Genomic DNA, 23,719 nt, shown 5'->3' with positions numbered 1-23,719 from the left:
CTAAGTTGCTACTCATCTTGGACAATCGCCAAGTAATCCTTGAATTTCCTTCCTCAGTCTTTGTCCAGTTCTCCCGCTCTTAATTCCAGCCCTGATTATGAGAATATCAAACTGATAGGCCTAAATGGTACATTTTCGTAGCAGATATCACATTCTAAACAGTGATTGATAGAATAGATAGGGTGTTACATTTCAACGCTGCAATCCTGGGTTTTTCTATCGCAATTTCGTGAGCATTGCCAAAGTGTTCCGTGAAATATTTAGTTATACACTGCACTTATCTATATTTATAAAAATTTTATGTACTTTTAGATAAAAGTTGTTCGAGGGCATAGTTGGAGTTACGCAGATAATTAGATAATAAGTGAGTCACCACCTTTACGGAATTTTTTTAAATTAATTTCTGTAATTAAATTTCTTTATTGCTGCTAAGTACAAGTACTGGGAACAATAATACTAATCACGGGGATATGGCCAGAAGTTTTAATTAAGGCAGAAAATGATACATATGATCAAAAATTGGGAAAAGGAAAAGTTACATAGAAAATTATAAGTTATACAAAATAAAAAGCATATAAAAATGAAATTATAATAAATAGAAACATATTTAAAAATATATGAACATAGTAGTACAAGTCAGAACACTTAAAAACAATGGCGGGTAAGTTGAATTAAAATCAAACGCTGATGAAACACGTTTGTTGTTGTCGTTCAAAAACTTATTTGCAGCGGCGTCTTTTCTCACTATTTAATGAGCTTAAAAAGCAAAAGATACGGGGGGGGGTTGAAAAGTTTTTAGTCCAATATAGATCACAAAGGTTTTCATGAAAGATAATATTGCCAATCTGCGCTGTGACCCTTCTTGTGTGTTCACAGAAAATTTCTGGTTTGTAACCTTATTCTACTCCTTTACAGAGGGCGTTGAAGTGGGGAAGACGAATGAAATGGCGACTGCTGAGAGAATCGAGCACCGTCAGTCATTGAATACCTTTATTTAATGGGAATGTCACCGAAAGAAATTCATGTCTTCATAAATTTCTTTCGGTGACAGGGGAATAGATATTAGGGGAATCTTGTCCTTTATACGCCATTGTCAAAAACTGGGCTGCAGAATTTAAGCGTAGAGAGACAGTGTTTGAAGATGCACCCTGCAGCGAGAGGCCTATTACCGTGTTGGAGCAAATGTGGATGCCTTTTACGACTTGATCATTCAGGACCGTAGAATAACATTGAAGCACATTGAGACAACATTCAACATCTCCCATGAGCGAACTCACGATATTGTGATGAAAGTTTTAGGAATAAAAAAGATTTATTCGAGATGGGTCCTTGAAGCACTGAATGCAGTTCAGAAGCGGGAAAGAGTGAGGTGTTGTCATGAGATTGTGCATCATTTTGAAGCTAATGAAGCTCAGTTTTGGGAGTGGTGTGTCACTATGGGCAAAACGTAGTCGCACTGCTTCGACCCTGAAAGAAAATAACAATCAAAACAGTGGAAGCATCCCTCTTCTCCCTTTCCTAAAACGTTTCGAGTGCAGAAGTCGGCTGGAAAAGTCATGGCATCCGTCTTCTGGGATGCAGCAGTGATCATGATTAATTACGTGGAAAGAGGTGTCATTGTCAATGCCGAGTATTATTCTAACTTACAAAGACGTTTCCGCGAGGAACTGAAGCTCAAGAGGTGCGGGAAACTGACTAAAGGAGTCATCTTGCATCAAGACATTGCATCGAAGCAAACAGCATGACTGTGGGTTTCAGCTGTCTGCGCAGGTAGCACAGTGGTATTGTCACCATCCTCCCCACACCAGGTGGAAAAGGCCCGGGTTCGAATCCCGTCGATGACGCCAGGAACTTTAGTGGGCTTTCTTTTTTCACTCCGTGGCTGAGTTAGTCGGTCTCAGGCGTAGATAGCAAAGTTTTTTCCTCCGGAAACTGGGGTTTTTTCGTCCAGCAAACAGGAAATAGACCAGAGAACACACGCAATTTGCAGACAAAATAAATATGGGTAGATGTAATCATTTACAGAAACCCTAATATCATAATTTGGTTGTTTTTTTTTTTTTTTTTTTTTTTTTTGTGGGTTTCAGCTGTCTGCACGTGTAGCACAGTTGTATTGTCACCATCCTCCCCACACTGGGTGGAAAAGGCCCAGGTTCGAATCCCGTCGATGGTGCGAGCAACTTTAATGGGCTTTTTTCACTCCGTGCCTGAGTTAGTCAGTCTCGAGCGTAGATAGCAAGTTTTTTTTTTTTCCCCAGAAACTGGGGTTTTTTCCGTCCAGCAAAGCAGGCAAATCGACCACCACAGAACACACGCAATTTACAGACACAAATACGGGTTAATGTATTCAATTACGGGCAAGCCTAAAATAATAATAATAATAATTTGTGGGTTTCGACTGTTACAGTATCCACTCTACTCTTTGGATTTGGCTCCATTGGAATATTTTCTATTTCCAAATCTCAAAAAGAATTTGAAAGGAGAGAAATTCGAAAATGTTGAAAAATGTATGTTGTCTCGTTCATGTAAAACTATATTTCTGAACTAAATATACACCGAGTGGCATTGTCGACATGTGTCATCGAACACTCCGGGCTCCTTGGCGATGTATTTTCTATAGTTCCTGGTGTTGATTACCTGGTCTTGGATTGCGAGCATGAATCCTTCAGTCTCAGGGAAGAGCGTCCCGCTCGTGAGCCATGCATTGGAAGCAATTTTATCTATTTGATCTTGATGGAGATCACATATATAAATTGATAGTGTCCGCCATGGAGTGTCTTCTCTGCCCATCTTTATAGCTTCGTTTGTACCTCCTGGTTGAGGGGACTCCTAGCTTAGGTTGAGTGGGTATACTGCTTGTCTATCTTCCTTATGGCCTGGTGGAGTGCTGCTGTGTATTTCTGGAAGTAATCTTTCAGGTTAATTATCGCTGTCTTCTGTTGCTCAATGAGGTCTATCAGGCCCCTTCCTCCTTCTCACCGGGCAATCGGCAGATTTCGGGTGATGTTGGCGGCTCTTGGTCATCATTGTCCTTGTCCTTCTCATGATATTCTCCAGCTCGGTGTTAGTTCAATCTATGACCCTGAAGGAGTATGTTAGCACTGGAACTGCATAGACTTAAATCCAATCCAACATGCGTAGGACATCCTTGGGCGTCGCATTGCACGCTGACAGCTATCTCCTCAGTCACTTGGTGAGCTAAGGTCTGAGCTGGTGGAAATATGGGATTTGTTGCCACAGGATTGTATAGGCACCCTAATATCAAGCATGGTTCACCATTGTCAGGACTTTTTAGCCACTGGAGAGGATCATAGACTTACTGATGTCATGTGACATTTTTGGTAATTCTTATACAACTCCTATAAATTCCGCATATACCTGTCTGAAGTTTCTCGCTGTCTCCTCATTTCATTGTTATTCTACATATACCATCATACCAAATTTTGTCCCACTTCATCGCAAGTTACATCACATTTTCTACTTCTCTTAATTTTTACGAGCAGTGTATTATGGATTCTTAGAACAGCCACAGTAAATTACATCACCCTGGCTTTTTTTGATGACTTTCAGAAATACCTTGATTTTTTTTTCTTCTTCAGAGTGTTTTATCCCAAACGAATCTTCAGAATTCATTTTGTCCCGATTCTTACATGCCTGCAGGTATAGGCATCATGTGAACTAACGAAATAAGAAGTGTGTATACACTGTTGTTCAAAGAAAGTGCATCACCCCTTAAAATTGCAATTGTCGTCCGAATTACGTAAGTATATGGCAATATTTTTTACAGATTGCATCAGATAAGATTAACACGCGTAGGTGATAATGTAATATTGCATCAGCTGTTACTTTCAGTTATATAAGCATGCTCTGCAAGAGTTGCAGCCATTCCTTGCTTGTGTCAGGATGGCGACTTACGTGCAGTTGACGCCATGAAGAAAGAGTGCTATTGTTTCTTTACGTGAGGAAGGATCTTCTTCCCGTTATTGCTTATAGAGCATCTTGTAATCAGTCAGCAGTGAGTAATTTCTTTCCAAAGTCAAGAATACTGGTTCTACTGATATGAAAAAAGGAACCGGATGCAAACGAGTCTCTACGCCAAAACAGGACCTCGTTTTGAAGCGCTTATGCCTTAAAAACCGTAAGCTTCTTCGTCTGAACTGAATAGAGAATGGGAAGAACATACAGTGTAGTAGCAAGTGCAGTAAGTCAGAAGATGCCTCTTAAAAAATGGACTTGTAGCCTGTTGTCCTAAGAAGAAGCCCCTTCTGACACAAAAAAATGAAAAAGGCCCGATTAATTTGGTGTAAGGAGCATGTCAAATGGACCCCCGAGCAGTTGAAGTCAGTTATTTTCTCAGATGAGAAGAAATTCAACCTGCATGGCTCTGATGGAAGACAAACGATTCACCATAGACATAGTGAAGAATACCATCCAAATATGGGGGATGCATTTCGTATCACGGAGTAGGTCACCTGCAGTTTATAAAAGGTTCCATAAATGCTAGTTTATACCTGGCTATATTGGAAGGCAAATTGCTGCCAACCATTAGAGACCATTTCAACCTGCCAAGTAACTGCATTTTTCAGGACGACTCTGCTCCTTGTCATCGGGCGAAAAGTGTAAGTAGGCACTTCTGTAGTTATGTTAGCTTAATTTCTGTATTAGAGGTTCGACAGTAATGTGTTTACATTTGTTACAGGTGAAAAAATTGTTAGAAGAACTCTTAGCTGGCCAGGAAACAGCCGGGACCTGAATCCTATGAAGAACTGTTGGCATCGTGTGGAATCTGCAGTTGCCAGAAAGAAAGAAAGAAACCAAAGACCCTTCGTGAACTTCAGGAAGCCATAATTCGTGTTTGGAACCACGAGCTATCAGTTGATTCTTTAGAAATTGATCTTGTCAATGCCTGGATGGTGGTGTGTTGCTGTCATCAGGGCCAGAGGCGGTTCAGCTAAATATCAGTTTGCACGTGGTGAACTTTTCATTTTGTTTTCCATTAAAATTATAAACTGAAGCAAATTGAGGACTTCTGATAATTTCAGCCATGATTGTCGTGTTTATCAAAACTGTTGTATAAAGGTTGCAAATGCTCATTTTGGAATATTTTAAGAGCACCTGATAAATATTACTTTGCCTTGCCTTAAATATTAATAAATATCTTTCGTTTATATTTCTGTTTGTGATGCTAGTCATTAATGTAACATATCATTGCGAAAAAGAGTTAGAAATGTGAAATTCCTAGGTGATGCACTTTCTTTGAACACCAGTGTATATATATATGGCATTCTACCTCAATTCATTCCAAAATATTCTGTTACTCGAAAATAGTTGAAAAACTGCTGAAATCTGAAGTAATTAAAAAATTTAAAGAATATTTACTTAACTCACAGCATGGATGACATATCTTCGATATGTAGGGTAATGCCGAGTAAACAGTGTTTTTTGTTTTCTTTAATTTCTAGCCTAGCAAAGCTGAGCTTGAGGGGGGATTCATTTTAAGCGATGGTCTAAAAGAATAGCTTACATAATGAGACAGTTTTCAATAAATTGACCAGAAAGCTACAAAAATTTGAGATTTTTCGTAAGGAAGGGGTGCAGCGTCATCTACATAAATTTATTTTGATTGAAAAAGAAAAATATGTGAATGTATATTTTATGCTACGGAATATTACAGTATATAGCAGTGATGCTTAACCATGATAATGTGGTATTGAAAATACCACATTATCCTTTTGCTCTTTGTCTGCAGAACAAAATCGGCTTTGAAAAATTCTCAAATACAGCAAAAGAATTTTTAATTAGGACATAACATTTCCTTACATGAAGTAATAATTAAATGAAATAAATGCTTAAAGTTCTTTGATAATGATCATAAAATAAAATATGAAAAATGATCACACTAATTCTCGTAATGTGATAGCTTAGCTTATATAATGCCAGATGTGTTGTTATTAATCTCATACTGAATTCAAATTCAGATTTTCTTCTGTAATTCTGTTCCGGTGTGCTAGTCTTCTCAGATTTTTTATGTAGAGTACTTCCATATTAACGTACACGGAATGTTGCCTTTTTGGTGTAAATTAGAATGTGGAGGCACTTATAAAAAATAACAAAGTTTTTATGTTTAAATGTTTTTTATATGAACATTTATATAAAAAAAAGTTCTAAACAGATTCGGCGTTACAGTTTCCATAGCATAAACGGTTCATGTTTTAAGAATTTATGATAATTAATCAATTAATTAATTATGATAATTAATCAATTAAATACAAATATAGATGGTGGTCGTGGGGTTTGCATAAAACATTTTGGCCAGCCACTTAAAGAAAATAATAATAATAATAATAAAATAAAATAATAAAAAAGAGAAAGAATACTGTAGAAAAAAGATTTACACAAATTGCTACCAACACAAAAAAAGTAAATTTGCAAATTTGTAAAAATAAAAATAAAAAAAAATTTTAAAAAGTAAAAATTAAAAAAAAAGTAAATTTGTAACTTACAATAAACAGAAATTTTATATTGGGATTTCTGACTAGTGTGAAGAATGAAACGTGTAAACTATATTATTGTTTAATTAAGAATAATAAGTGTAAATTCGGATTGTAAATTGTATATTAGTTAAAAATCTAACCTGTTGAATCTCTTTTAATGAAAATGCATAGTCAGTTATTTTAAAAGAACAGAGATAAATGAATTCTTAATTTATAGGCAATCTTTAAATTTCTCACACATCAGATGCAAAATGAATTCCCACGTGAAACAGTGCTGAAAGCTTGCGTTCAAATATAATATGGAATGGGTTTGTCCAGATATTTTAAGGACAGTCAAATAGTACTAGAGATTAGGTCCTAAACGTTTTTACTTAAAGACACTTCCATTGGAGACATCTGTGGCAATACCTTAACTAGTTCTCTGATCCCTTGTTCCATGTTTACAGTAGATTTAAACCCGATTTTTTTTATCTTTGAATAAGAAACTTCGTAGTCTCTCTTATCTTTATCTTCTCCTTCACTAGATGGAATTATTAAACAGTTGCTAACTATGATTTGGATTTTGGAAGCTAGCTCTAACTTTGTCATATTCATGCTTTCATCTCCTACATTGAATGCTTCTCCTTTCATGATATCATAATTTTCTAATGCACACAGAAAAGCTCTAGCTGCATCCTTCACATGGAGGAATGTGCGTCTGAATGAGCCTTCATACAATTCAAAACTTCTCAGCGTAAGCGCCTTCATCGTCAGATCATTCACTAAAAGGTCTAAACGCATACGAGGAGAAATTCCGAACACAGTGGCCAGTCGTAGGGCCACACCTCCCCTGGACACCACCATCTCTTCACCAACTGCTTTTGTTTTGCCATAGAGGGTTAGAGGAGAAATCTTCGTTTCTTCTGTGCATATTCCTTCCACTGCTCCATAACAAGAGCCTGTGGAAGCATATATGATCTTCTGATAGGGCTTCATACAATTCAGTATTGTTTGTGTCCCACTTTCATTCACACCTACAGCCATTTCTGGGTCTTTGTCGCATGCAGGATACCCAACGACTGCGGCCAAATGAATCACAGCATCAACTGTTCCTAAAAGGTTCCGAAGAAGACAAGCGTCCCGAATATCACCCTTGACAAGGCACAAGTCCTGATGACTTGCATAAGAAAGCAGTGGTGCAACTCCAAAGTTAAACAGATCCAACACCGTTACCTTAAAACCGTCTTGAAGAAGCATAGGAACGAGGGTAGAGCCAATATATCCAGCTCCACCAGTAATAAGTATATGATGAACATCCATGCGAACACTTCGAGTGTTTGAGCCAGAGAAACCGTTCTGAATGTTATTGGAAGAAGCCTTTTTCTGATCCGGATAGGAAAACATCTTGCATACAGCCTAGGGGGGGAAAAAGAAATTAAAGGAACTAAATAAGAAAATCAGATAGTTATCATTATAAGAAAATTTTCATATTTCTATATCATATGCAAGCATTTCTTAACTATTCTTACAGCACAATCCACCTAAACTTAAAGAAATTTCTCATGGCCTCCCTGCACATTGCGCTACCAAATAATCTGAAAATCTAGCGTTCCCATTACAACAGCACATGATATGTTATGTCATATGGCATGACAATCTATGAGGAGAACTTGAAGGACTTAACCGAAGCACTGCAATTTTTTATTCATGGGAAAGGTTGATCATAGGTGTCTGTGACACTGGAGCATTATTATGGACAGTAATGGAGTTCATCTATGTAAAGACAACACAGAGAAGGTCTAAAGTGTTCAGTCAATGGCTGCTGTAGAGAAAAAAACAGCATTAAGAAAATAATTGTGGCCATAAGATTCCATAGTTGGACTACAAATTTCTGTCCCACTATGTCAGTGCCTACGACACAGAGGAGAAAGAGGAACAAGTGTATATCATCAAGAAGCCGGCTCCCTTAATCAACCTTAATCACCAAGGAATGGAAAGAATATTGTGATATTAAAGACTTGGCTGGTATAAAATGTGATCACTTAACTGTGAAACACATAATTAACTGGATCCTGCAGGAGTGTGCACACCTGAATCTTGTCCAGAACTATTGGAAACGTTTAAAATCGCAACATAAAAAAAAAATTAGTGGAACCACAGCTGAAATGCTTTCCAGCTGAATTTACAAATTCAGGACTCGTTCTTTGCCATATTGAGTTCATTTTATAGCACATCACATGCTAGGCCATATTTCGTTGGTGTGTTATGTCTGTGCAAACAAGTGTTCATGGTTTGATTTGCATATTGTAAAAATTGAAAAACCTATAGGCTGGAATAATTCATCTGGTGGAACCCATGTTTAGTCTCCAGAACAAAGTTCCAGTTTCCCCAGTCTCTTCCACCATGCAGTATGATTGATGTTCTTTGAGATTATGATGGATACCATGGAGAGATCAAATCTTCCTTACATATCGAGGGTACAGCTCTAAAACGGTGTTCGCAGTCCGGCCGCTAGTTAGTACACCAGACCAAACCTGTTGGTAACTCTCCAGGAGGCTTCAGGATCAGCTAGTATATAATCTTGGTACCTCTACTCTGCCAGATATGACTGGAGGGAGTCCGAGTAGTGTGTATACGGGGGGCATTGTCAGCGCAATGGTTCGTGGGATTCCCCTCCTCGGACCACTTTCGGTAGGTACTAACCATGGCTGACCGGAAGCGCCCCACCAGCCGTGCCGTTTCGGATATGCTCTGACCACCCAGTCATCCGGCCATTACAATTTGGCCTTTGTAAAACTCACTTAAGTTCGCTGGTTTCCCATCTGAAGAACAAGAGTAACACTGATTAACGGAGCTCAGTATCAGGTGTTTTTTTATACCGTGACCCAACCCGCGCATGTGCCGAAGTTCACCTGCAGTTGCTTCGATTTGCATAACGACTTGCTGGTCATAATGTTTTGGCTCATCGGTGTATATCTCTAATGGAAATTACTCTGACTTCTAATCTCAGTATCAGGTGTTTTTTATACCGTGACCCAACCCGCGCATGTGCCGAAGTTCACCTGCAGTTGCTTCGATTTGCATAACGACTTGCTGGTCATAATGTTTTGGCTCATCGGTGTATATCTTTAATGGAAATTACTCTGACTTCTAATCTCTCTTGGCATAAGCGCATTATATATATTGCTTCCTCTGCATATAAAAACTGGGTTTTCTCTTTCGCTCTCGGCGTTACTTTTCTTCCAAACAGCCGTTCACTCTTACAAATCGCAAATCTGCCCTACCATGGAATATTGTTTCCACATCTGGGGTGGCGCCCCCAAAACCTCTCTCAGGCTATAGATTCTATTCAAACGAGAGCTGTTAGATTAATTAATGACTCATCTGTAACAGTCTCTCCCACAGACATTCTGTTACTGCTGCTTACCTATTCTATAGGCACTGTTCCGAATTAGCTTCTGTGATTCCCGCTCTCTCTTTCAAAGCAGTCTGTGCTGCAACTGGTCAACATCCCTTTACTGCCCAACTTTAAACTCACAGAACCAACCTTTCTTCTTCCTCATTTATCCATTCAACTTCTCATTTCTGGGAACAACCTTCCTTCATACGTAATTCCTGAAAATTACAATCTACAGAAGTTCGAGTTTAATGTCAACAAATAACTTTTTTCTTCTCACCTTCCAACCCATCCACTTAACACTTCCTGAAATCCAAGTCTCGCGTTTATAGTTTTCATAAAAAAAAAAAATAAATAAAAAAAAAAAATCTGGGAAACTCAGGGCCATGCAAAGGTACTTTGGGGGCTTGGATGCAAAAGGCCTCGTTTATTTATGTTGACACTTTGATAGCTTCCTAGATCGGGGGCGCTGGTGCGGCGCATCCAATTACACTCCCCATCCTGAGCTTGCCTAATTATGCTTAACCTGGTTGAAGATGCCTTTAAAAATTCGTTCAGTGTATAATCGAACTCGAAACAATTTATATTACGGGGAGGGGAGGGGAGGGGAGGGGAGGGGGAACTTTTACTTCTGAATCTAAAAAGAAAAAAAAGCAAGTCCTGCGAATTTAATTAATTTATTCTTGTAAACAGTGTAAATTTTTCTTTCTAAATAGCTCCTTCCACACACGCATATTTTGCGCTGTTAATTTGTCGTTTCATTACTGCTTTCAAAATATTACCCTATTTTGTATATTCGTGGATTCGAACACGTGGTGTACGAAACTCAGTGCTTGCACTCTGACCTACTTACCCGCCTTCAGGTAAGTATGAGAAAATTTAGATATTTCAGATATTAAAAGTTTTCCTTAACTTTTGTTCATTAGTGTAGGTATCAAATAGAAGATTTGATAATTATTGTAATTATGAGAAAACAATCACCGACCTCCTCTGGGTTAAGAAACGATAGATCAAATAGGTATTGAATCCATCCCCACTTGCCTGTTAGTGTTATAGTCTTAAGTAACGTAAGCAAATGTATATACATTTCTCAAAACCAAAAATAACATCCAGGGGAAAATAAAATTTTCAGATCTGAGTACAATACTGTTATTTCAAAAGCTCAAATAAATGTTTGTGCGATGATTTTGCTTTGTGCTGCGTAAGCAAAAAGTTGGCCATCCTTGGATTACAAGTAAATAAAAATAAAAAAAAATTAAACCAGTAATAATGACATAGCATGATAATCAACTCGAGGAGGGACTACTTCCCCCAAGATCTGACTGAAGAGCCACTAAAGAATTCCTTCAGTTACAGACTTCTCCAATTGAGTGGCAGGCAACGATGTATCGTGCCGACTAATGTACAATGGAGGATGGTACAGAAAAATGTACAGCTTGCTATTGTGCGATTAAATTCAGTACTTCTTTTCCGTACAGATCAGCTTGTGCACCTGCCATCTTACAAAAGATTAAAAGCATTCAGCAGAAGACAGACAAAAGCTTCTTTAGAGAATTTATGCACAGGCATTTGAACCAAAATTTTTCACTTTAATTTTTAAGTAATTTTTTAAAAATGTTACTTCAATTTAAAAACTTTTAACTAAAATTTTTAAACTAAAGTTTAAATTTTTTTTTGAAAGTGCAAAGTTCTGAAATTACTGAAAGAGGATTATAAGTTATTAAAATGCCCTAATATCAGCCTTTAACATTCAGCAATCGTCTGGACTTCCCAGAAGAAAAAAAAATGCCATGTCAGCAACATCCAAACCGTAATCATTACACTTACAGGAAGCGATTCCAAAGTTCGCATTCTTTTGATAAAGAAACAGTAAAAATATTCTAGAATGACTGGGTAAGACAGTAAGCATGCTTTTCACACGAACGGAATAAAAGTTTTGTTGTTTTTTTCGTCCTCTATTACTGAGCTTGAAATTAAAATGTTCGAAAATTTACACCCTGTTCTTCACGCAACAAAGTATAGGGCGTGTAAAATAAATAAAAATAAAAATTCATTGTATGTATTCGGTGTTCACACACATGGCAACCAAGATGTGGATTTGCCTCCCAGTCTACAGGAAGTTTCATCCAAATTTCTTCCCCCAACATTGAAAAAAAAAAAAAAAAATTCTGTACTGCTTTTAAACGATCTGTGCTGGTAGAGAACTGTGCCGGCAAATATGCCTTTCCACTTCATCCCATAGATCAGAGGTTCCCACCCTTTTTCGGTTCACGGCGCCTTTACTGTCCCAGTAATTTTTTCACGGCACCCCTAGGCCAAATGAAATACCTAACACAGTGGTTTTTCAACCTTTTAATATATACTTATATATAATAATTTTATTCTTTATATAGAGGTACTAAATAAAGATCAATCATAGATCGCCACAAAATTAAAAAAATACGGTACAATGGATATTGTACTACCCTTTTTATAATGAAATAAATATATAAATTTCAAAATAATAACTTTAAGTAACTTAAACCCAAATTACACGGCACCCCGGTTGAAAACCACTGCCATAGATGCTCACAGGGACTGGGATCTTTAGTTTAGGCTGGCCAGGGCAAATACCTCAAACTATTTTCCAACATTTGGCGCGGTTGATGGTTGCATTGTTCAACTTGAAAATACCTTCATTACAAATTCTGGGCTCCTGCGAGAGTCACAATCCAAAACCAACCATCCAGGTCCCCATCTTCTACTCTGGTGGAGCATGGGCATGCCTCACTGAAAACTGGGGCTACCTACCCTATTGGTCCCATATTTCTGTCTCTCACCCCCCAGTCTTCTGTCTCCCCACCTCGATCTTTACACTAACGAAAGCCCCACACAACAAAAATTTACGTGCCAAAAATCCTTTGAGCCCATAATTCGGCATAACAACCTTAGCGATCATACCCCCACGCCAACGCATATGTAATTGTACATGTGACATGTGTATATATATGTGTGTGCATCGTCACTAACCTAACGGATTTTTTTTATTTATTATTAGTTTTTTTTTTTTAAATATCCTGTTCCGTATACACATTAATTCCTATATAGAAAATAAATATCAGAAAATTGAAGTAGTTTAAACAATCAAACTATATATATATATATATATATATATATATATATATATATATATATATATATATATATATATATATTTTTTTTTTTTTTTTTTTTTTTAGGTCCTAGCCGCTGAAATCTCAGGAAAGTAAGCGACAGGACCTGCCAGAGTAAAACTGAATCTACTGGGTTCCTGGTCTGCCCCCAAGGGGCGTAAGTGGGCAACGTTGGGCCTCAGCAGGGGTCTAGCGGCTAAATGACCAGATGAACAACGGTACACGACACTACACATGGACAAGTCCCTCACACTTTTAAATCTCTGGCATTTCCTAGCGAGCTGGTTCACCCACAATGAAAGCAACGCGGAGATGGGGGAAACCCCTGGTGCCGTATGACAATAACACACCTTACACTTTACATCCAGGCCCCTCCCCAACTTAATCCCCTGCGTTGGGAGTCCTAGCGATAAGGTAGTTTCTTCACTGCCTATTCATAAAGGTAAACATGCAACACAAGTTTGGTTGGTTTGTTCTCCACAGAAACTTTAAAGCATTTGTGGTCTCCACTAACAAAGAGGCTTGGCTTTGCATTCCAGATGCCAGTTGGGATGAGGCTGGACCAGGGCTGTAGTGGAGGGTATACGCCGTATACCCCTGGATTTTTTTTAGGTGAATTGCGTATACATTCTGGTTTTTGAAAGACTTGAAAAAACAAATATTATTAATATATTTACTGAAAATTAAAAAAATAAATTCATTAGAATTTGATTCTTAGGCATTACCTTCAAATCATGTAAATGACTTATTTCTACACAGTGCCTCCTCTTCAGCATGGCATGTCAAAAAATGGAAGTGGACTGTGGAATTGACGGAACCCCAACATCCCGTCAGCTATCGACCAGTGACACATGGGGATGGTCTGGCTGTACTACCTCACCCTCCAGAACCTGAGTCAAACAGTATCACTGAAGGCGAACTAAGTTATCTAATTCGAGACCTAGATCTATCGAAAGATAAAGCAGAGCTTCTGGGATCACGGCTCCAACAGTGGAATGTTTTGCAACCAAATGTCAAGGTGTCTGTGTAGGAGCAGGCAGAATGCTTTGACTCCATATTTTAAAAGTGAAAACAACCTTGTTGCCTGCTGTGATGTCAATGGTTTGATGACAGCTTTGAATGTGAAGCACAACCCCACAGGACTGGAGGCTATTCATAGACTCATAAAAACTAAATTTAAAAGCTATTTTGCTCCACAATGGCAACGCTCTTCCTTCAATTCCTCTAGGCCATGCTGTTCACATGATACGGCGGAGATGGGAGAAATTCCAGGTGCCGTCTGACACGAACATACCTTGTCCACATGATACAGCGAAACACACGCGGAGATGGGAGAAATCCCAGGTCCCGTCTGACACGAACATACTTTATGTCCACATGAAGGGTTTGCGCGTGTAGCACAGTGGTATCGTCACCGTCCTACCCACACCGGGTGAAAAAGGCCCAGGTCCGAATCCAGTCGATGACGCGATGAACTTTAATAGGCTTTCTTTTTTCACTCCGTGGCTGAGTTAGTCGGTTTCAGGCGTAGATAGCAAGGTTTTTTCCTCCGGAAACTGGGGTTTTTTCGTCCAGCAAACAGGCAAATCGACCAAAGAACATATATGGGTATATATTAGAAATAATGGGTGGCCCTAATATAATAATTTGAAATTTTGTCCACATGAAGGGTACATATGAGAATATGAAATTAATTCTGGAAGCAATGAAGTACAAAGACCACCTTACAGATGGTCTTTATACTTGGAAGATCGATGGAGACCTGAAGGTGATTGCAATACTTCTGGGTATGCAGTTGGGATATACAAAGTACTGCTGTTTCCTGTGTGAGTGGTACAAGAGAAAAGTCTGGCCTCTAAGGAAAAATCTGCGCCCCGGGAAAAAAATGTCCAGCACATTCCTCTGGTTGATCGAAGCAAAATTCTGTCTCCTTTACACATCACTCTGGGACTCATGAAGAACTTTGTTAAGGGGATGAATCAGGATGGAGAAGCTTTCAAGTACCTGAGAGGACAATTTCCACTCTTGAGTGATGCTAAGGTTAAGGAAGGAATCTTTCTTGGTCTGCAAATTCGTAAACTTTTAAAGGATGAAAACTTTGACCGAGTCCTCCAGGGTAATGAGAACGCAGCTTGGGAAGCCTTTAAAAGTGTTGTGCATGACTTCCTGGGAAACCGAAGAGCTGCAAACTATGTTGAGACTGTGAACAACCTTCTAGAAGAGTATCATCAATTAGGCTACAACATGTCACTGAAAATCTACTTTCTCGACTCTTATCTGGACTTCTTCCCTGACAACTGTGGTGCAATGAGTTACGAGCACGGTGAGCGATTCCCCTAAGACATTTCAGCAATGAAAAGAAGATATCAAGGTAGGTGGAATGCTTCTATGCTTGCTGACTACTGTTGGACAGTAACAAGAGATGCAAGCGACAAGAAGGCGCTGTCGCGAATAGGTCACATTTTGAGAATGTACTTTCAATCCGTGTGCAGTTTTCTTGTTTTTTTTAAGTTTTAATGAAAAACAACTGTGATTTATGTTGTATCAAGAAAATGTAAATATGAGATTGTTTTAACATTACTTTTCACTTTTTTTTGGTTAGTTGTTGGATAATCGGCTTCTGTGGCGGGATTCGAACCCGCGACCTTTGGGTTGCTACGCAAGCACTTTACCCACCTGGCTAGCCCGGTCGGCTTACTTTTCGCTACAACTACTACTGAAATTACTATATTCTTAGACAATAGCGAAAGTACTGTTTCTCAAAAACTAGAGCTAATAAAAAAATTTCTGAAGTCATATTCGTTTTTCTCGACCCAAAATTAGTAAAGTTTGCCTATTTTAAGAAAGGAAACAAATTCAAAGAATTTTTTCGTTTAACAGTAATTATAAACACCCACTAGAACATCATAAAATATACCAAGTTATGAACTTCGGCAGACAAAAATTCAGCTCATCACAGCACTAATGAAACTTAAGTTATTTTCAGTTTGTACATATTTCGTGATTCGCAAGCAGCAACCCATGTCGTGTTCAGTGGCGTAGCTACCATATAGGCAGGCAAGGCAATTGCCTCCGGGCCAGACATCTTTGGCTGTCCTCTCTTTTTGCAACTTTCATTATTTAAGTAGGGGCCCGAACATATTCTTTGCCTCCGGGCCCGAAAAAGCGTAGCTACGCTACTGGTCGTGTTACTATTTAGTAGCTGCGAGGCTACTACATTCTCTGAATTGTAAAAATTCATGTCTTCCCTCCTCCTCCTCAATAAATGAATTTGTGAATTCGGGGGGGGGGCAATTTGCAAATTCACGGGCCGAAGAATTTCTCAAGACTCCATCGGGATTAAACCCCAGAATTCCCCAAACGCGAGACTAGCGACACATCCTCGAATTTTCCTTTGATCAAACGGTGATTGGCTGTTGGAATAAAGTCGCACCTGTTTAGGGATAGATTTTAGTATTCTGGCCATGAGTAATCGTTTTAAGTACCTTGTATTACCTGTACCTCACTTATTTGGAAGCTTATTTAAATTTAGGACTGTATTGTATAAACACTCCTGAAAGAAATAGGTAGATGAAATGAAGGAAGACGGCACTGACTACTTTATTTTATATTTTAATTTATTAAATTTGATGTATTTATTGTTTTTTTTATTTATTTATTTTTTTTTAGGTGGTGCTACATAAGCTTACTTCCTTGGATCATTTTTTCAATAGTAGTACTATTACTACGCCTCCATGCTGATATGGAGGTGTCATAAGTATAATTACTTGAAAATTTTACACTTCACTGCTTGCTAGCAAAGAAGAAAACGTAAAATTTACCTTAAGAATTAGGTATTGAACACACATTTTAGTTGTTAAAACTACCATGGCAGTGAAATTAGTCCTCAACTACTAAATCAGTGATTTCCAACATTTTTGAGCTCGATCCACTCCCTCCCTTTAACAAGTATTATATCCTATGTCCCTTTCATGGAATAAAAATAATTGTTCCTGTAAAGAACTGTTGAAAAACTCTTTATACTGATTTACGTTACGTGTATTTTGATATTCGCATGAATTTCGAAGGATTTTCTGTCGAAATAAAATATAACATAATCTAAGAACACTGTTCATATTCTGTTTGACCATTTTCACTGAAATTGCTGATTTAACCAATACAATATATTTATTTTCATATCGCAAATAAAATATATTTATTATAATAATAACTACAGAAGAATCATTGGCAGATAAGAAAATATAAGAATTCGTAGAAGTTCCAGCTTTCGGTTCGTTTCTCACCAAACGGCGAAAAACACTTATAGTGATTTTTTTTTTTTTTTTCCCTTTTGTTTCACGCCGTGACCGAGTTAGTCGCTATATGAAAAGGTATTTTATTTTATTGTCTTCATCCCACGAAAAGGAAAACCCAATATAGATACAGTATATGTTCACTGTATATCAGAATGGTACCCAAGAGGAGCTAGAAGGAAACCTGGAAGACAACGGCGGAGATGGATAGATGAAATTCATGAGTTTGTGGGTAGTAAATGGATGGCCATTGCACAAAACAGAAGGAAGTAGAAAGTTGCTGGAGAAGCCTTCATCCTGCAGTGGATTGAAAATGACTGATGATGATATGTTCACTTATAAAATTTTGTATAAGAACCATTCCATCTCATGTACAAATTTAAATAACTAAAATCAGAGGAAAATCGACAACTATTATTTGAAATAGTAAGTGTTAATTAAGTAGTCGCATTTTTTTTTTATATTTTGTATTTCTAATTTTAAACATTTAATAATGACAATTTTAGAGAAGAGGGCTCGAGCGTGGGTTAAACAAACTAATAGAATAAAAACAAAGAAAATATCGAAATAAAAATATATAATTAAAACTTTTTAGCACTGTTTAATTTTAAATTATATCGTTTTGTTTGAATAAACTCTTGGTTTTTATTTTATTAGTTGTCGGTTGAGGCAATATTGTTTTAAAATGACAATTTTCTTTCTGCACGAGCTTTAGTCTTAATTTATGGATATCGTACTTGTTTCATAGCTCCACCTTTGATAAGCAAGAGGGAATAGAGATTGCAAAGGTAACAGAACCTGTTCCAATTAGGGTCGCCAGGTGACCTCAGAAAAATCGGACAGCTTTTGGTGTTTCATATATCCGCAGCTTTCGATTTCGTTTAACCAGGGCCAGCGCTAGGGGTGCGCAAGAGAGGCACTTGCTACAGGTGCCGCCTAAAATAGGCGCTGTTAGTTGCGCTACTGCATTGCTGTTATGATACGATATGAATTAGGCGCCGTTACAACGTTTTGCCTCAGGCTCAACAAACGCTAGCCTCAGCCCTGCGTTTACTCGCAACTTCTGGTTATGCGCATTCCCGTTTATTAGTTGGGATTTTTTTTTTTTTTTTTTTTTCTTGTTGTTTTGCCAAGCTTTCCTCCTGTGCCCAGTATTTTTATTGAAACATCCAACAAGCCTGTCTTCTCTCAATTAATAAACGTGAATGCGCATAACCAGAAGTTGCGGGTAAACGCAGGGCTGAGGTTAGCGTTTGTTGAACCTTGTAACGGCGCCTAATTCATATGGTATCATAACGAAGTTTTTTGAACTTCGTTATGATACGATATGAATCAGGAGCAACAAAGTGAATTAGGCGTTGCAAGGTTTTTTCCTCAGGCGCAACAAACGCTAGCCTCAGCCATGTGCTCACCCGCAACTTCTAGTTAGGCGCATTCATGTCTAGAGCCCGCCGTAGCCTAGTGGTCAGGCGCGCGGGTACATAAGTACACGTGCCTTGAGTGACCGTGGTTCAAGCCCGTGACTACTGAATACGGTGCTGTTTCTTGTATTCTATCTATCTTGTGAACTTCTCTGACCGTTTGGTCGTCCCGGAATATAAACAGAAAATTTATTTATTTATTAGTGGAGAGAAGATAGGCTTGTTGGTTGTTTCAATAAAAATACAGGGTACACACAGAAGGAAAGCTTGGCAAAATAACAACAACAAAAAAATCTTACTGGAAAAGGATAGATTATAAAATACTAATGTAAACAAATTGAAAATTTATTCAAATTTACAACTTGTAATTTAAATTTGATTGCGCAACCATTTTTTTTTAGAGAAATCATCTTTCGCATCTAAACAATCAAGAGGTATATTTAAAAAATAATAATAATTTAAAAAACATACACAACCTTATATCCTACACATATTGACATGTTCATGAAAACTGATATTTCATTGAAAAAGGTTGAAATTCGATTATGTGAGAAAATTAAAAATTAGAGAATATCGTTTTACCAAAACAGCAACATTTATTAAAACTTGAAAAAACAACTGCAATGAAAACTGAATAGAACTAAAATCAAACGTATAGAGGGATAATAAAACTTATTTATTATGGCTCTATTATTAAACTTATTTATACCAGACTGTCCGATCAAAATCAGACACCGGGCAACCTTAGTTCCAATAAATAATGTGATCATTTCGAATATAGTTTTTATTATTATTTATTTATTTTATTTTATTTTTCAAATGTTTAAATTTTATTTAAATCTACATTTACCAAAACAGTTTTATTCACACTTTCGCTTTTTTTGCTACTACAAAATTCTATGCCAAAGTCCAAAGAATGGCGATAATCAGCATTTGGGTGTTGTCCCGTTTTGCTGGAGGGCAATTCCAAAACGGTCTTTTCGATGCCCTTCAAAAAACTTTCACTTGTGATAAGTAAATCTGCAGATATCCCACAAAGCACGAGTCATCAATTAGTATTCTGGGAGCTGAATAGAGCGCACGCTTGAAAATTTAATTTCCTCGTGGGCTTTAACTTATCTTTCAGCGCTAAGATATAATTTATAAGTAACCTTTTATTTTATTTGTGTCCTGTCCTGTCTGGTCACTAAGAAAACAAACCATGCCATGTCTGGCCCAGTGCAGCAAAATTATTTCTTTTTGCCTATTTCATGTTAAAGATTACTTACTATTAGCCTTAAAGGTTTTTTTTTTTTTTTTTTAATCTATTTATTAAGAAAACATTCGTAGAAAAGCAGTTACGAAATTTTCGTCTGGCAATTGTGCAGGTTTCACTGCTTTTTGTTTTGTTTTTTCAGAACATGTAAAATAGGTAAGAAAATGTTTGTCTATTTATCATTATTATTATTTCATTGAGTACAATATAGCATTTAAGAGATAATAATTTGAATTAAACTGCTAATAATTTGACCAACACACAACAGTAATATCATAGAAACCAAATTAAATATAATAGAAACACTTTACCTGAACGTTACAGCAAATTCTTCTGGCCTCCTCTACTTTCTCGACGTATTTCTTTACTTCACCCGTCTGCAGATGAATACCACGTGGGAGTGGGGAACACCTAGTAATCTCGTCTCCCGTTCAAATGCTAGCGGCTATGAAATAACAGCACGTGCTCGGTCACAGTACAAAACAAGACGCTGCTCCGTGTCACGTGACTCGTTCATTATCGGCAGAGATTACGTTTTTTAAAACTTCTACTGCAATTTAGTCATCTGATTAGCACAAGAAACTTGCATAAGAATTCTAGTCTCCTAGGATCATTTATAACGTCCTTTATAATGGTGTTTGCAGATTCATTTTGAAATATGCCCGTTTAGAGCCCATGCTGTCAAAGTTTAATGAAGACCTGGAACTACAAGTTGCATTAAGAAGTACCTGTGTTTGAGGGATTGACTTCCATAGGACAGTTGGGGTGCATTGGGGGTATTAAGTTTGCAACGCGCGCAAGCACACACACACGATGGATTGAATGCGGTGTTATCAACGCTGTTATTGCTCTGGGCTCACAAAAACCACGCGTTCTGAAAATATATTTGTTATATGTAGTAATTCCTCTCCAACTGCAAATCTGAAGTAACGCTGTTTCGTATTTCATATTAATGTCAAATCTCAGTCCTGTTTTCTTTCTTTTATATGTATACAAGGTCAGTACAGTCGCGTGAGATATTCGTTATCGGCATGATTAAGCTCTATTTTAAATTTTGACTTCAATTTGGCCTTTTCGTATGATCATCTGAAGCAAACTAACAAAAGATCAGAACAATTATTGCTCTGGCCTGCCGTATATAACGGGAACGAGTTTATGGGCATAATATACTAAACATATATAAAAACTAATTAAATAATTTATTATATAAGTATAATCTTTTTTTTTTTTTTTGTCGAATAACAAACAAAATGCTAATGAAATGTATTAACAGGTACATTTAAACTGACGTAAATAATTCTTTAATTCCCCTGAGGGGAATATAACCCACGTAAGACCTCATATGTAATTTGCGGTGTTGATAAGTGGTGTTTTGCACCTGAACTACAACAACACTGAGAATCTGTTGTCTCATTTGTTGAACACCTCAAAAGCAACATAGGTACAATCCCAAGAAAGACGAGATGCTTCCTAACCTGTCTTGATCCCACCACTAAGCCTAAAGATATTTACACCCGAGTTAAACCTCCTTGTTGAAGATTTTACAGTGAACTAAAAATTCCATTCATATGCCTCGATAGTGTTACCTTATCAGTACAGATGAAGCTATTGTCTTCAGTTCCGAAATATATGGCCTCTAGGGGTAATAACTAGATCTTATACTATTACCAGCAGACAAATAAACTGGAATAAATAGGTCACAGTATAGGAACTAACAATCAGTAATTCCATTTTGGTACTAGACGCAATAGGTATTCCACAGATAAACGAAAAGGCTACTCACACAATTATTGACGTATACTATCAGAACTGCAGAAGTATGGCAAAAGATCTTCCCAACTTCAGTAAAAAGGGTTCCAGCTTGGATGTTGATATCACAGAGATTCATAATCATATATACGACTCAGAAGTGTGACACCCAACTATTTTGGTATCCCTGGGGGTTGAAATGTCGCTATAATTCTGCAAAAAAAATTGCATAAATTACTCCTACAAAGTTTTTCTAACACTGAAAGTGTGCATGTCTCAAACCCCAGGTCAAAGGACCTAGTAGTGTACATACCACCTTCAGTTGATAAAGACCTTATTGATAAACTTGCAAGTGCACTCTCGGAGATCAATACTCCGATAACCCTGCAAATAACGTGTAAATTTTTCGATTGTTTGGACGGAATCTGTTCAGTTTAATTTCAATGTTTTGGAAGCCACAGTAGGACCTGACGCAAGGAATGCCATCACAAGAAATTATTTTTCATATCAGCATACGGCCTGCCATATCAACACCAGAGAGAGAATGCAAGGCTTAATCTCATCTTTTCCACGGATTACAATATTTTTAGAAAGAAACAAGCATTTTCCTCTTGGACCATACTGCGATTGATTGTTTGTGATATATCTACACCGGGAAGTTTCAATACCACACAACTTTGGAAATGCGAAGTGGGACCATATTAACAATGTTATTAAAATAATTGAATTGCCAGATCTTCATTGCAGCGCCCACGTTCACGTGGTTACGGATTCACTTTTGCAATTCATCGGTAATATTCTCGGAAACAATTCCGAAGGTTGCCAAAAAGTATTTTTACTATCCATCATAGTACTAGAAAAATCTCAGGACAAAAATAAGGTGCAAGGCCACATTGCCCCAAGAAATATAAATAAACCGGAAACGATCTTTCCTGAATCGAAGGAAGGAGGTGTACTTAGGAAGGAGGTGAAAATACTTATTAAATGCGGCCATGACAGATATCTTCGTTGTGAGGGAAGTGGTCTCTATGGTGAATGAAGTGTCCAGGCTAAGCCATGGAGACTGCATGCCTACAAAAAAAACTGTCATATAAAGGGCGCCCGAGAGCTATCTTATCTGCAGATATCTATTAAATCCATAAATTTTGTGTGTTGTTTGGTCAGTAAAACCCAAATTGCTGGGGAGTGGGGAACTTGATTTCCAAGTGAGACCAACTAACTCAGCCACGGAATGAAAAAAATAATAATAATAAATACATCGGTCAACTACTGAGTGCCGAGCACTCAGGATGAAGGGTCCGTAGTCACGAATGGTCGTTAGTGTAGTACCTCAAATAGAGAACTTTATGGTAACTGAAAAAGTTTCTAGTACCCAGGCTTGGTCTAAAACTGAGGAACTAACGAAAACGTTGTCTATTTGAGTCTTTCCAGTTGTTGTGAATTACATGGGTGTGAGAAGCGACTCCGACTTCTACCTGGAGAAGCGATTAAAGTCTTGGGGAAGAAGCGACTGGCGGGTGAGGGCCGTTCAAGACTCCGCACAGGCGCCTCCCCACCACCTTCGCCTCAACACTGGCTCTCTGAATACCTCCTTGCCAGGACAACTCCAGCTTTGAAAATTGTTAAAAAATACTTCTCGTCGCAAAATTTATAAATGAACTTTATAGAATTATTAACTAACTATTTAGCAACCTTTCTATCACCAAAAAGAGAGTTACTTAGTACAAAGCGCGCTATCGAAGTGCAATAAAAAATTGTTTTTTTAATTTTAACACAAAAAGTAAATGATAGATTTCAATCGGAATAGTTTTCCCTTGATAAGCATCGAATAACGCATAGTTAATGTGATTTTTAAATTTTTAGCTCCATTGTGGAGCTAAAAATTTAATTAAATTTTCGTGACCCCCCCTCTATTTCCATTTTAGCTCCATTATGGAGCTAAAATGGAAATAGAGGGGGGGGGATTCACGAAAATTACTC

The 23,719-nt window shown here is 37.6% G+C and overlaps 1 protein-coding gene across 1 annotated transcript; it reads right to left on the bottom strand.

Moving 5' to 3' along the window:
* Positions 1-6,851: 6,851 nt before the first annotated feature.
* LOC150080874 (uncharacterized) lies at positions 6,852-20,338 on the bottom strand. The gene is made up of 2 exons (XM_090381510.1): positions 20,302-20,338; positions 6,852-7,889 (listed from the first exon to the last, which is right to left on the bottom strand). Exon 2 carries the CDS (start codon positions 7,875-7,877, stop codon positions 6,852-6,854), a length of 1,026 nt encoding a protein of 341 aa, XP_090237636.1. The 5' UTR covers positions 7,878-7,889; positions 20,302-20,338.
* Between the last annotated feature and the right edge of the window lie 3,381 nt (positions 20,339-23,719).

Source organism: Mastigoproctus giganteus, chromosome 9 (genome assembly GCF_048544385.1).
Source record: "Mastigoproctus giganteus isolate SK-2022 chromosome 9, ASM4854438v1, whole genome shotgun sequence".
Taxonomy (NCBI): domain Eukaryota; kingdom Metazoa; phylum Arthropoda; class Arachnida; order Uropygi; family Thelyphonidae; genus Mastigoproctus; species Mastigoproctus giganteus.
The sequence above is the reverse complement of the archived record's forward strand: the minus strand, read 5'-3'. Positions and strand labels throughout refer to the sequence as shown.

What these genes read in the sequence shown, in the direction of transcription:
- LOC150080874 (XM_090381510.1), bottom strand. Translation starts at nt 7,877, where the DNA reads ATGTTTTCCTATCCGGATCAGAAAAAGGCTTCTTCCAATAACATTCAG.